The sequence below is a fragment of the Rhinichthys klamathensis genome, unplaced genomic scaffold (genome assembly GCF_029890125.1).
Source record: "Rhinichthys klamathensis goyatoka isolate OS25496 unplaced genomic scaffold, OSU_Roscu_1.1 h1tg000413l_1, whole genome shotgun sequence".
NCBI classification, from domain to species: Eukaryota; Metazoa; Chordata; class Actinopteri; order Cypriniformes; family Leuciscidae; genus Rhinichthys; species Rhinichthys klamathensis.
The window spans coordinates 283,197-298,701 of NW_026606913.1; the positions used below are offsets into that span (position 1 = coordinate 283,197).

At 38.3% G+C, this 15,505-nt stretch overlaps 1 protein-coding gene across 1 annotated transcript in view; it reads right to left on the minus strand.

Moving 5' to 3' along the window:
* Positions 1-15,505, minus strand: part of st14 (ST14 transmembrane serine protease matriptase) — a 48,054-nt gene that overhangs the window by 22,346 nt on the left and 10,203 nt on the right. The window contains exons 2-8 of the mRNA XM_056235180.1: positions 6,588-6,735; positions 6,136-6,299; positions 4,354-4,424; positions 3,659-3,831; positions 3,042-3,077; positions 1,335-1,563; positions 61-197 (exon numbers count right to left, since the gene is read on the minus strand). Of these exons, the coding sequence (XP_056091155.1) occupies positions 61-197; positions 1,335-1,563; positions 3,042-3,077; positions 3,659-3,831; positions 4,354-4,424; positions 6,136-6,299; positions 6,588-6,735 (958 nt within the window). The remainder of the gene's footprint in view (positions 1-60; positions 198-1,334; positions 1,564-3,041; positions 3,078-3,658; positions 3,832-4,353; positions 4,425-6,135; positions 6,300-6,587; positions 6,736-15,505) is intronic.

Below are 15,505 nucleotides of genomic sequence, written 5' to 3' on the forward strand. Positions count from 1 at the left end.
GATGATGACATGACATTATAAAATGCTAAAGCATTTGTACAGAATGATTACACGGTTTACCAGTAGTAGTAGGAATGGCAGAGTAAACCGCTTTGAATCCTTGTTTCTGGACCTTGTCTGTGACCAGGTTGACAAGCATGATGTTACCAGAAGAAACAACCTCAAGAGGATTTGAAGGAGGGCGAAGTCCACACTGTCTGTGATGGAAAGAGTGTTAGAACTGTGACAACTGTATAGAAGAGCATTGTATCATTGCACACTAGTGTGGATTATAACCCGTGAAGAGTATTATCAATATGTTTGTTCCAAAAATGAAAGACAATATAATATAAATATGTGCTGCAAGTGCATTTTGTCAGCCTTTAGGAGTATACAAGCCTGTAGATGACAGATATGACCTTTAAGATATGGACTAAAACTTGAATTTATGGGGTCTTTAAGATCATAAATGAGAGAAAGAGATACCTGGGACGTAACAACATTATTAAGAGCTGTATGGCTCTGTGTCACCTTAGAAACGGGGCAGAGGCTGAGCAGTGTTGCGAGTATTATGTTCAGAGCCCACTGGCTACAAGATACAGTTTGCGACCTATACACTTCAGGTGATTTGTTGTGTAGACTGTGTTTAAAAAAAAAAAAAAAAAAAAAAAAAAAGCTCTCCTTTACTAAAGCCTGTGATAAGGTGACTAAAAATTGGCATGTATCCGAGAGGTGCTAGAGAGGGGTCTTAACAAGCCAATCTTTAGCTAGAAGCCTGAGGCCAACCATGAAAAATGAACCTGAATTGAAAAAGTCAAGTAACCGCTGCCCAGCGATGAGGGGGGCTTCGTCCTTGATAGAAGATAGTTCTATATATCCTATACACTACGGTTTAAAAGTTTGTGGTCAGTATTGTGATCAAATATTTTTGATCAAATCGATGCAGCTTTGGTGAGCAGAAGAGACAAAAAAACATTAATAATTTTTTTTTTATCATTTTAATTTTTTTTCTTTTAAATTTGAGGTCCCTAAAAGTGTATTTAAAAAAAAAAAAAAATATATATATATATATATATATATATATATATATATATATATATATATATATATATATATACTCAATATAGTGAGGAACATTTCTCAATGCCTAGTCAAAATGCTTAAGTGCATTTAGCGTTACAACATAGTCACAATATTCAAAGTTAAATTATGCAAAACATTTTGTTAAAACAGAATGTCACAGATTCTTTCAATAGAGGATAGCTGGTATTTACCTCAGAATATTCCTAGAAGCAACACTGGTACATGTTATGACAGGAAGTCAAATCTGAGGTTTGAAAGCTGCATATACTCACTTTGTGATGGCGCGAGTGCTGTCAGGACTGAGAGAGTCGTAGATGGCCACATAGTCATTGGCACAGTCATCCTCGATGTGGAAGGTCTTGAATTTGACAATGATGGCGTAGCCTTTAGGGGCGCGAATCTGCCACTGACATCGGGAGTGAGCTGGGTATTTCTTAGGGTGTTCGGGAGACATAAATTCTTTGCCGGTGGTTTCAGCAACAAGACTGTAGAAGCAGTTCTCTGACAATAGAAACAGGAAAAGTAGAAAGATCTGATCTTTGCTGCATGCTGGTATCTACATTCAAACCATGTACTCGACAGATACTTCAGATGAGTGCTTGTGTATTTGCCTAAATGAGCAGTATACAACAGATGCAGATCCCACAATGCAATTTGTTTATGGAAATGGAATTGGCATTCTTATTCTAAAAAGTCATATACTTGCATATGTTGAAAATATGAAAGTTCTAGTATATTGACGGGAAGGTCAAGAGTGCATAATAACAGCCTCTTGCTGGTGATGGAGAAATTTGGAACACGCACATGCTAAAACTAACTTGAGGAATAGTGGCAGCATTAACAATGGACATTATATCTGCTTAGCAACAGAGGGGGGATATGCTCAGCAGACATGAAATCAACCAATCATAATGAAGTAAACATGTAACCTTTTAATCGTGCTATTTTTATACATTATTTCAAGGGATAAATATTTGTTTATTTTTCTCTCTGTTGTCGTCTTCATCAATTATCTTTTTTCCTCCATTTGTGGTAAGAGCTATTTGGATTCGGGTCTGGTTTATCAATGTGCGGGACTTGATGTTGTCAGCCTGGAATTGATCAATAGAAAGTGGCCGTTGCAAAACTAAAATGGAAGCATATTTGATCAATCACTGTGTAATGTCCCAACTCTAACCAAACACACCACAAAGTAACACCCGAAACGGCACAATAACAACAGAATTAAAAATGGAAGGTTCTGAAATCATTGTGTTGCAGTTAATTATTGTCCATGTTGAATATTTCAGAAATCCTGTTGTGTGGTGGGAACCCCGAGCACGAACGCGCACGCACAATGCAGATTGTCACGTGGAAAAAAACGATACCCAATCAGAAATCAGAAATCTTCCGCCATGTTTTTTTACTCTAAAGTCAAGTTTGACCGCAAGAGATTTTGCGAGATTTCCCGTTCTCACAGTCGGGTACTCTGGTTGTTTGTGAATGGAATCTGTTAGTGTGTGTTGTGTTGTCTTGGTCACATTGTGGCACTCCAGACAACAAACAAAACTGTTAAATCTATGATTTTTTTTTGTCGCCATGTTTGTGGTCTGTCAAATTTCGACAAATCGGATTAGATTTTAAAGATCTTTCAGTGTGGGCGAGCCTTTAATTGAAGTAAAACGGGTCTGTTTTGCTTTCATGCTGACTAAAGCCATAAAACAAATTGCAATGCACTTGCAGTTTAATGCAGATAGTTTAGACATTTGTATATAAGTGCTGTTGAAGAGCTGTACATTTGCTTTCTGTGGTTGAAAAACAGGTTGAGATCTTGTGTGTTGTGCACAGTAAGGTAAGTGGAAGGGAAAGCGAGCGAGAGACAGAGTGAGCGTGAGATGGAGGCGGGCAGGCATTTTTCAGTGAGTGACAGGAGAGAGCACGGCAACCCAGGTGGAAAATTACAGTGCAGCGGTGACTGAAATGGGACACACTTTACTCACTGGATCTGGGGTCCCTGGCCATCCGAGGGTCTGTGGCTGCAGAGACAGACAGAGAGAGAGAGAGAGAGAGAAAGAGAACATGAGGCATGCTGTCCTTTTTTCAGTCCTCTTTCCTTCCATTTTCCACAGGCCTGTCAGCCATTCTGTTCTTCCTCCTCCACCCCTCACCTTGACTGCGACGTTCACAAATACCCGTCTCTCACCTCACTACAGCGACATGAGTCTCCGGACAGAGATATCATTTTAAGCAGGGCACTGAGGTGTCACTCAGGCCTGCTGCTCTCGTGTATATAATGCAAATGGGGACTGCAGAAGGACAGACAGTAACAGCTTTTTTTTTTTGTAGAAACAGAGAATTACTCTGTTCCATTGAGCCGCACATTGGAGGCAAGTCCCTACTGTTATCTAGAAAGTTATTAAAAAGCATCAGCACTCCTAAAGGAGCCATTTCATTTTTCATTTATATACATGTTAGTCGTGGTGTTTTGCTACAAAAACAGTCATAATGTAGTTTTCCCACAACCGTTTTCAATTTAATCTTCCTTTTTTCACCCTAATTACTGCACTGTGACTGTGGAGCAAATATGCTCTTTCTTTGTAATTAGCAATCATCTTACGTGAAGCGGTGATGTCGCTGGAAGTGATTGCGAAGCTCCTGAAGCGTTTGCCCTCCTGTCGGATGGTCTTCTGCAGAGCCTCGATCACACGCTGCTCTGTCAGCTCTGGGACGATCTCCTGGTCCATCTCAGGAATGTCAAACTGAGACCAATGATACGCTAAGGTTCCTTCACTGCAGATGCATGATATTGTCATATTATTGAATGAAAGTAAAAACAAATAGATTTTTTGTGGTACTTGCCAATGCAAAACTCACTGTTAAAAGCTAGGCTATTGTGTGTTGTTGTGAGGGTGTTTCTATGAAGCTGCTAAGGTGTTTTATATGGTTTTAAGGATGTTGCTATGCTGTTGCTAGGGTGTTCTGGGTGCTTTCTTACTGACCCAAATAAAAAAAAAAGAGCCCATTATCTATGATACTGTGTATTGGATTTTTGTCCTGTTTTTATGGTCCCTTACCCTGAGTATGAGCAACAGTAATAGTTGAACTGGAAATTAATAATTTGTATTCTATTAGGGTGTTTTTTTTTAACCCAGATTCCATGAGACTTGTAATTTATCTCTATCAGCGAAACCACTAGGCATTAAAATCAAGACATAAAGAATGATCTATTCTTTAATTTAAAAACTATTAGATTTAGAGAGTGTGCTATAAATCTAGCTTTGTCTAGATCAGTGCTCTTTGGCTCAGCTGTACCTGAAGGCAGTGATGACAGACTTGGTGTAGTATTTGGAAAGTAAAGGATCTGTGGTGAATGTATCGTTCATCTGAAAAAAGAAAAAGTAGATTATTTTTTAGAATAATAATTTTTTTAAGAAATAAATGGCCAATGATATGCAGTAATAGCGCAACATGTAACAAGCCTTTTCACAATACAAATAATTTCAAAGCAGGAAATGCATATTTTGATGATACAATGATGCAAATGTAATACATAAGTACTGTCAAATCGATTAAACACATCTAACATGTTTCTAAGTTTCTGTTTATATAATATATGTGTATGTATATATATATATATAATATATGTGTATATGTATAGAAATATAAGACTTGCTAGGCCTATTTTTAGCTACCAAGCAACCTTTCCACAAGGATAGATTGATTTTATTTTTGTGACTTGTGCATACCTTGATGTGAAATGACGCAGAGTAGGCTGTGTGTGTGTGTGTGTGTGTGTGTGTGTGTTGTAGTAGTAAAGAGAGAGAATGAGAGAAGGAAGTTTGTGTGAGGTGGACCTGGTCACCACAGACCTAAATCTTCTCAGCTGTTGCTACTGTCATGCTGCACTATCTCTTCATGTGGCACATTATGTTTGGCACATTGTATGGCTCACTATATCATAACAAGGTAATACAATACTGTTAATCAGTCATCACTTGATTACACAATGTAAATGCTAAATGTCCTAATACCTGTTGATACTACAACAATGCAAAGTATATGCTCTTAACCTTGCAGTTTTTCACATATCATGTAAGACTCAATTTCTCCATTTCTTTGCACAAAACTCTCCAGAAAATGGCATTTAATGTTTTTTTTTATTCCGGCATACCGCCGGACCCCCCTGGGGAGAGCCCCCCCCCCCATAATAAATCCCAATTTAAGCCCTGCGATACACACACACACAGAGAGTATATACACAGAGTATATACACATATTATAAAAAAAAAAAACATTAATGTTAGATCTGATTAATCGCGATTAATCGCGATTAATGGATTTGGCAGCACACGTATGTACACCTTTGTACAAATGTCTAAATAAATTATTAGTAATATTTATATTTCAAATCATTTAATAACAAAAAGGCCAAAGATAAATCCTAAAAGTTCCTAAAACAGGCTTTGTAAAGTTTTGCTTCCACAATAAAATATATGACACTGATCTGTCTTGTGGCATTCAGCCAGTAATGTGAACCTAATGAGTAAAGCTTTGTTTATTGGCTCTGCAGGGCAATGGGAAGTTCTTTGTTTGAGGCAGGCATAGCTCAGGAGTGCCGCCTTGTGCTTTTCAGCATGATAGGGAAGAAATACACAAAATTGATAGAACAGTCCCTCTAAGACAAGCCTGACAGCTACAGATACATGTAGACTAAATAGTAATGGCTTGCTAGAAACACAGTATACAACCCTGGCCATTGAGTCTACAGAAATTAATGTACATGCATACGACTGCCTTGCCAGAAAATAGTCAGTAACTTTGTCATGAGTCTTTGAAAATTAATCCCAACAATGTGTGCCATTGTTTGTGGCAAATATGCCACTTCAGATGAGGCTTCATTGCAAGTCTATGTAGTGATTTCTTTTTAAATATCAAAATACAGATAATATGGTGCACCTCTAGATCTTATTATGAAGAGGACAGAAAAAAATGGAATCATTCTTCAATTTAGAATAAAGGATCTCAGTCAAAGTTTCCAGAAGACTCATAAACACTGTCAATGGAGAAAAGTCTGAGAAGAACAAAAACACTCACAATTCCTTCCAGGTCTTTTGCCACTTGTTGGAATTCCGTACTTTCAGGGTTGTCATATACTGGGCTGTACTCCGGTTTGAGAAGCTTCATGTGTCCGCTGTAAACCAGCGTGGATGAGGTGGATTTCTGAGTGGTGGACTCATCTTCCAATGCTTTGCTCCTGACTGAGAGATGGAAAGATGTTATTAAATAAAATAGTAGGAATTGTACACTACCATTCAAATGTTTGGGGTTAGTACATTAGTATTTATTTTTTTGGACTTTTTTGATTTTCCATTTCAAATAAAATGCAGTTCTTTTTTTTTTACTGTAAAAATAGATACATCAGATTAGTTTATGATGAAGTTTTTGATAAAGGTTGAGCATAAGAGACCCAAAACGGTAGTATATATGTGCAACCTTCTTGATTTAAGAGCAAGTTCCCTAAAGAGACAATTAGTGAAGCGGTTTACCAACAAAGAGCCACACGAGAAATCCGACCACTGCGGCCACTACCAGCAGGGAAACGATGACCCCCACGGCGATGCTCCTCTTCCGTCCTGATGTCATCTTTGGTTCATTCGTCAGGAAGGTGACCTGGTCATGTTGCCCATTCCCTCTCTAAAACAGAAATGAAAGTATTCTTCTGTGAGCATGTCCTTCAATAGTGAACATTTAGCTCCTCAGTCGCGCAAATGATACAAAATAGCACATTCAGAATGAATCATGAATTCAGTTAGTTTCATTTATTCATATAATAAACTGAACATTTCGGTTTCCTCTTTAAAATAGCTTTACAGCTGTAAAGCTCAAAAAAAGCACCAAAAGCAAAAGAGAAGAGGTTTAAAAAATAAAAACATTAATTTTGGTCTTCTTGAGACTTAAAATATAGCACAAGGCTTAGAGTACCGTTATTTCATTTTTTGCCATTTGGGGTTTTTGTTGCATCAAAAAGAGCAGTGCGAACAGTTTAAAACTCCTCCTTTTGCGATCCTGCTGTGTAACTTCTGCTCAACTGAAGAAAAAACAGCACAAGACTGTATCATAATAATTCCTGTTAGTTGCTTTGCTTAGAGAACATGAAAGCACAAACACATTAAACATTAAATGACATGAAATGTTAATATAAACCACCATATTTGTTAGAGAAATAAATGAAAGTAGCCTCTGGTGGTGCAGCATCTGTAAGAATATTTAATGCAAACTAGCCACTAATGAAAACTATATTTCAGTACCACTTATTTTTATTTAATCATATAAAATTTAGACTTAAACATGTCGCAAATTATGCATGAGTAGGCGCAGTATGCTGCCTACACACCAAACCCACTTCCCAAACGGTACAGGAAGAGCTGAAACATAAAGATAAACCAAGCTTTTCGTATGTGCTGCAACAAGTCCTACCAGTACTGAATGCTCCAAACTGAAAAAGCATTTTTGAATTGAAATAATGCACATCATGTAAATGCATATGGACTGTTTTGCAACAAAACATGCCGAGACTGGTTTCAATGGCCCGTACATTGCAGGATCAAAACTGGTTAGGCCTGTTTCTGTGACCTTACACAAACACAGACAGTTATATGGCATACTCTATCATCCAGTATTACATTGTTGGCATGCCTATGTTTAAAGTGTAAGGTGCGAGTTAATATATCTAAGAAGGATTAGAGATTCTGTTCTGAAGATCTGTCTTAAAGGGGTCATATAATGGTACATGTACTTTTACAAGTTGATTGTAATGAAATGTGTGTTGGCAGTGCCTGTACACACAGCCATCAAATAATGATAAAAATCCATCCAGTGGTTTTGTTTTAATCTCCTTATATGTTTTCCCCTGTCTCAAATCAAGCCGTTCGAGCCTGTGACGTCACAAGCTCGCACGCCCCTCCCACGATTGTTGAATGACAGCCGCGTTTCAACACAGACCCGCCCTCGCTCGTGAGCCAGCTGTCAATCATAGTCTGCGCGGACAGGCGCGGTCATTGTTGATATTCTGGAGCGCTGTCTATGAGCAGAATGGCGTCTAAGCGATTGTGGCGTTCTGTTCTTGGGTGTAATAACGAACACAGCAGTCATTTTAATGCTCCTAAATCCGAACCGCCGAAGACGCAGTGGCTGAGTTTGTTTTCGAAGGGAATATTCCCCACGAGCAACGTCAATGCTCTCATGTTTGCGCGAATCATTTCACACACCAGACTGCTTTATAAACGAGGATCAGTATAAAGCTGGTTTTGCTAAGAAGCTGCTCCTGAAAGGATCGGTACCAGATATTCGTGTTCCTGCTCCAGAAAAACTGAAGTGAGTGTAACGTTTTATTAAACTTTATATTAATATTTATATTAATCCTTGTAAATCGCTAGCTGCACGCTTCACAATGAATGCGTCTAAGGTTTACACTCAGGGTACATTACGGCATATTTTCTATGTATGACGTTCTCAATATAATGCATAATCCCACGTTTATACTGAACAACGTGTTATGGTTATTGTGTTACAAACGGTGTACGCCAGAGCCCGGCTCTGGTGTACGCATAGAACAGAGAGGCGGAGTCAGCAAAGCTCATGATCATTTAAAGTCATATACACTGAAACGGCGTGCTGAAAACAGAGCTGTTTTTTATCAGGTAAAATAAGTGTTTTCTTACAATACTAATGAGAATTTTTAATTAAAGTATATTACAAACTTTTAATTTAGACCCTAAAGAATCATATTAGCTTGTACAAAAATGGCATTATATGACCCCTTTAAAGTCGTGTCCAAATACAGGAGGTAAATATGTTGTAGCTGAATGGATAAGAATGTCTGAATCTAATTAAAATGTTGAAGGTTCAAAACCAATCCTGAATGTATCATAGTCCCTGCTGAGTCAACATGAAATGCATTTGCAACCCACTTTCATGTGACATAGATGGGAAAAATATTAAAGAATAACACAAATGTAGGGTGGGATTTTATTTGCTATATATTACACACTATAACGATACTACTAATCCACACACCAATGCACACTAACATTCTACTAATCCACACACCAATGCACACTAACATTCTGTTTATTATAAGCATGCGCAGCAGTTCTGTCATCTGCCGCTTTAAATGCTTGAGCTCTAGGATGGATTCTGATTGGCTTTCAATGTTTTCATCATTCATTGTCAGCAGGAAAAAGACTTTCTAAGCGATTTCAATGATATTACTCTTTGGCATTATTGTTTAAGTTCTGGTGTGGACTCTGCTATTGTTTTACATTTAGAATGTTTAAAATTATATCTTTATCATTATTGTTATAGATATTATCCTCGGTGTGAATGGGCCTTCTTTATTGGTACCTATGGTTTCATGAAGAGCATTTAGGGGCTTTCACACGAGTATAGGAACTCAGTTATAGGAACTAGCCACCAGTGCGGTTCCCCAGAGAACACAATTTTCCCTAGGGCCATTTTCCTGGTTGACTTCGCAGTAGAATCTCTGAAGTGTCGTATGCCGGCCGACAGCGACGTAATATCAGCGCAACATTCAACAATTGGAGGATGGAAGAAGCCGTGATTGGTTGAGAATTGGCCTTCGGCGTCGGTCCATCTATCGCGGTTTTCCATGTTCGTGGTGTTAGTTCGCGGAGTAAGTAAATGTAAACTGTACACTAGTTTTTAAAAGTGGCGGGTGCCAGTTTCGTATGGAATGCGTTCAGCCAATCATTGGTAGTTCCTATTGTGCCGGGTTAGACCCTACTCTGTAACAGTAGGAGCTAATTTAGGTCCCCCAAAAGGCGTTCCTTCCTATAACTAAAATTGTTCCCAGTTCCTGTGGTGTGACACCAAAAAGAGGGTAGGCTACTACCACCAATATTTACATGAAATATGAAAACGTTTCTCCGGTGAGAAAGCCCCTTTTAACAATCATGAAACCTTTCCATTCCACAGACGGTTTTTTATATAGTGGAAAAAGGTTCTTCACACCAAGAATTTTTTTTTTTAAGAACTGTTCACTAAAAGGTTCTTTGGGGAAACAAAAATAGTTCAATGGCATCACTGTAAAAAAAAAACTTTTGGAATCTTTATTTTTAAGAAGGTAAGGACACACAATATCAGCTATCCAGCACAATATATCAGTTAATATGTCCGATAGGCCTATTTATTGGTTAATAATTAATTGTTTATGCTCATTTCTCTTATTTTTACAATCAAGTTAAGGATTTAAGTTAATCTTTCACAATTCATTTAGAGTGTAAATGCAATATTCAGCAAATCTCAAAGTGAATATCCATTTATAACACTGTACATAATATTCTGATGCCAAAATTCATAGTGTACATTTATTTATTCAGAGAGGAGACAGAAGAGCCACATTGGAAAAAATTGCTTAAATGTGTGTGCAAAACAGCAAATAACAGACTAAATCACTTTATTTCAGAGGTCTGTGTTTGAGAAAGGTTCAAATTATGCCTTGATTTTGCAAGATGTGGTTAGTGTACTGCTGTGAGATATCTGGATGGGCTGCATACTGTATGGAGAATCCCAAAGGATGCAGAGGTACTAAATAACAGCCCTGACAGACATCTACAGTCAGGCATTTAAGGGACCAACCGGCCTCTTCCTTCATTTCCTCCTTTCTTCCACACACACTGTTGACTCCACAAAAAACGCTGTAATTGTCCATAAATCACCCGTTCCCTACCGCAGCGGTATCATGCTGAAGCTAAACTGGGACTGTGGAATGAGCCAGAGCCTCAGTACATTGCGCACGTTTTTAACTGAAAAAGCATGCACATTGCACACACAATAAGGAAGGGGTTGCAATTAAAAAGTGGTTAGAAATCAGAGTGTCTACACCCTGGGAGAAGAGGAATCAGGAGATCATTAGGGAGAAAGAATCACATTGGTATTAAATCAATTTGTCAGACGTGCTAACCCTCCTATCAAGATTTACAACAGCGAGCGCGGTAACTCATCGCAATTAAAGCCATTCTTACTGTAGCCCGTCTGGCACTCAAGCTGCCTAAATTGGAATTTTTTTTAATAGCCATCATGGCATAAGATTAAGAGAATCAATGGGGAATGCAGGTCACTTGCTGCTGTGGGCTTCTGTTATCAGTCATCCTGATCACAGCCTAATAACAGCATTACACGCCGTGATTCTAACCATAACCCTCTGCAAAACGCCATACTGAAGACATATCACTCTCAGTAAGAGCCATCAGCAAAACAGTACTGTCTCTTTCTCACTTTTATCAGCCAGGGTAGACAAATCTAATTAGATGCGCCTCCACAGGTGTAATCCGCATAAAGCCAGTGCGTGTTGGTTCTCTGAACTAAGGATTGCTTCGAAAATGGAGCGATAACACCGCAATTAAAGATTAAGGTGTGGGTGATGCTTTACAAATGGAACAAACAAAAGAAAACTACTTTTTATTGAAGCAAAATAAAGCTAATTTACTTGTCTATAGGTAGATTGATCTTTGAAAGCTATACACTCACCTAAAGGATTATTAGGAACATCAATATTGTGTTGGACCCCCTTTCGGTGCTTTCGGCATATTGATAGGATAGCATCTTGCAGTTGATGGAGATTTGTGGGATGCACATCCAGGGCACGAAGCTCCCGTTCCACCACATCCCAAAGATGCTCTATTGGGTTGAGTTCTGGTGACTGTGGGGGCCATTTTAGTACAGTGAACTCATTGTCATGTTCAAGAAACCAATTTGAAATGATTCGAGCTTTGTGACGGTGCATTATCCTGCTGGAAGTAGCCATCAGAGGATGGGTACATGGTGGCCATAAAGGGATGGACATGGTCAGAAACAATGCTCAGGTAGGCCGTGGCATTTAAACGATGCCCAATTGGCACTAAGGGGCCTAAAGTGTGCCAAGAAAACATCCCCCACACCATTACACCACCACCACCAGCCTGCACAGTGGTAACAAGGCATGATGGATCCATGTTCTCATTCTGTTTACGCTAAATTCTGACTCAACCATCTGAATGTCTCAACAGAAATCGAGACTCATCAGACCAGGCAACATTTTTCCAGTCTCTAACTCTCCAATTTTGGTGAGGTCTTGCAAATTGTAGCCTCTTTTTCCTATTTGTAGTGGAGATGAGTGGTACCCGGTGGGGTCTTCTGCTGTTGTAGCCCATCCGCCTCAAGGTTGTGCGTGTTGTGGCTTCACAAATGCTTTGACTGAAATAACCACTCGTTACAACCGAGGTATGCAGCAAAGTTGCTCTTCTATCAGCTTGAATCAGTCGGCCCATTCTCCTCTGACCTCTAGCATCAACAAGGCATTTTCGCCCACAGGACTGCCGCATACTGGATGTTTTTCCCTTTTCACGCCATTCTTTGTAAACCCTAGAAATGGTTGTGCGTGAAAATCCCAGTAACTGAGCAGATTGTGAAATACTCAGACCGGCCCGTCTGGCACCAACAACTATGCCACGCTCAAAATTGCTTAAATCACCTTTCTTTCCCATTCTGACATTCAGTTTGGAGTTCAGGAGATTGTCTTGACCAGGACCCCTAAATGCATTGAAGCAACTGCCATGTGATTGGTTGATTAGATAATTGCATTAATGAGAAATTGAACAGGTGTTCCTAATAATCCTTTAGGTGAGTGTAAATAGTTAACTATAAAAATTGATTAATTGTCCCCCACACTGTTTGACCAATACACTAGAAATAAATAATGTTTCTTACAGATATTTCCTATGATTTTCCAATAAATTAAAATCAATGAAAAGCTGAGCTGCTTTTTACTTAAGTTGTCCCCTAGGGAAGGATTAATGAGAGAGTGGTCAAATTAATACGCTAAATTAAGTCAGGATGTCTTTTAGTAAATTAGATGAAAACGTCTGTATCATGGGGCGATAAAAATATGAAAAATATCAAGTGTTTCCAATGACACAACTTGCTCCAAATAAGCATGTTGAAGCAGAATCAAATGAGAAGATGTGACCCAATTACAGTTTGAATAAAAAGGTCAACATAAATGACAGAAAAAAAACTAATAATGCACAACCCCAATTTGAAATTGGCTTTGCGTCATCCGGCGGACTTTTGCTGACAAATGAACGTAAATCTCACGGTCCAGGTAACACAGAGAATGGGTAACTGTTCATTTACATATACTACAGACATTGTAACAATATAAAGCATGTTGAAAATCAGCGAAGTTACACTTTAAGCCACCATCACAACTTATTCTGCAACATTTTACCCCAAATCTACCGTTTTAGAAAAAATGTTCCGTTTAATAACTCATGATGTAGTCAAATCTGATTATCTCAAAGGAAAGTGAATTAAAATGTATTAAACTTTACTTTGATACACACACAAAAACATTTTTAGCATTAAAAAGGCTAAAAGCCACTATATAAGTGGTGCATCCTAAACGTATGGGCATGGACAAAAATATTACGCACTTTCTAAAACTCCAGAGTCAAAACCCTTACACAGAATGTGCTTTTGAAAACTAGTAAAAAAATACTAACACATACAGCCAACATTATGCAGTCAACATTATGCAGTGAGGACTTCCCACAGCAGAGGGTGTTAGATATGTTAACCTGTTACCTCTTTTTAAGGTGTGGAGCTCTTGAACTGAGATGTGACCCCGTGCCTGCCTTAAGCTATTTCTGCTTACCACGAAAAAAATGACTTAAATGGTAAATGTAGCTAAACCTGTTCGCAAACTTATAAAAACTCTGAAGACATAAAAAGCAAGAACGAAAATAGAAGAAACAAACATACTTTTTAATAGCTAATAGCTCAGATCATATTCAAAATTCTTCATGTTAAATGCCGTGTTACAGTCTTATGTTATCTCTCTTACAGTAAACATCACAGGCTGTTGACTCAACTCATCTTTCTATTTGACTTTAATCTTGCACTGCAACATATCGGCACTGTTTGTATTTGTTCTGTTATATTTCTGTTCTACTGTTTCTCTAGGAACAGAATGCTTAGCCTTTGTACATCTATCCTTAGCTATCTGCCAAGACCATCAAATGCGAATGAATCACTATTGTGCAGCCAAACCAACAGCTGAAATCATGGTCAGAATTTGAACCTGATAATCATAAGCAAGATTTGCCATTTATACACGTCCCAAAGAACAAAACCAACAAAGTAATACTGGAGCGAAATCTGCAAGCTGAAGAAAACATTCAGGCACTGATATTAAAAATGATGGCAGACACAATAAGCCAATAATTATGTTTATTTTATTGTCAATAATTAATAAATGGCCACAAAAAAAAAAAAAAAAAAAAAAAAAAAAAAAAATTATATATATATATATATATATATATATATATATATATACACAGATTACAAATCACTAAAAAACACAATTTTAAATGCTACAAGTGAATTTAGGCACCATAACATTATAATGTAGCTACAATATGAAAATATTTTTTTCATTTAACAGTTATTTAGGGTGTGTTCACATTTGTAGTTTGCTTTGTTTGGTCCGGAGCAAAAAATAAATAAATTAGTCCTGGTCCGCTTAGCATTCACATTGGCATTTTAATACTGAACCTAAAGATACCGAACCTTAAGGCATAGGGATATCTTCACAACCTGATTGGTCGGCTTTTATTATATATTTCGTGACAGAACTTACCGAACATCCAAAACAATGCTGAGTGCTGGGCTACATGTGCTTGTTGTATGCATGTAGCCTACATATAATGGTATTTTGACCAGCTGAGAACTTGTGAAGAGCTTATAAAATGTGTAAAGGAGTCAAAACAGCGGCTGGAATCCCTCCATCACACTAAAACGGAAGATTTGCGGTGAGAAGTGGTTCTGCCTGTAATGACCTTTGATGGGAAAACTCGCAACTATGATGAGAAAAAACAGGTAGGCATAAGCACTCTGTCCTTATTAGGGTCGCATCTTCCTGTTTTTGGTTCGTTTCCATGTCTTTGGTCCGTGTTGCGTTCACATATCATTCGAACCGCACCAGAGTTCGTTTGGAAGCCGACCAAGACCCGTCTTTTTAGCAGCCTCGGCCCGCTTGTTTGGTGCGCACCAGGGTTCCAATGGCAGCATTCACATTTATTCAAATGAGCCGCACTAACAGAGCAATTGCATCAGGGTTCGTTTTAATCCAACCAAACATGCCAAGTGTGAACAAACCAGGCTTGTGCAAAATTCAGAATTGGCCTCCATTCAATTCATGAATTGGAATTTTAATTGAATTGACTCTTCCCCACAGGAAGTTGAATTGGAATGACAGGAAGTGGAATTAAATTGGCAATTCAAAGAAATTCCACACAGTCACACAACAGAAAGAATGTGGAATCTTACATACATTCAGTGTTAGGAAGGTTACTTTGGAAATGTAATTGCTTACTGTTATAATTTACCCATTATAAATGTGGTTTGG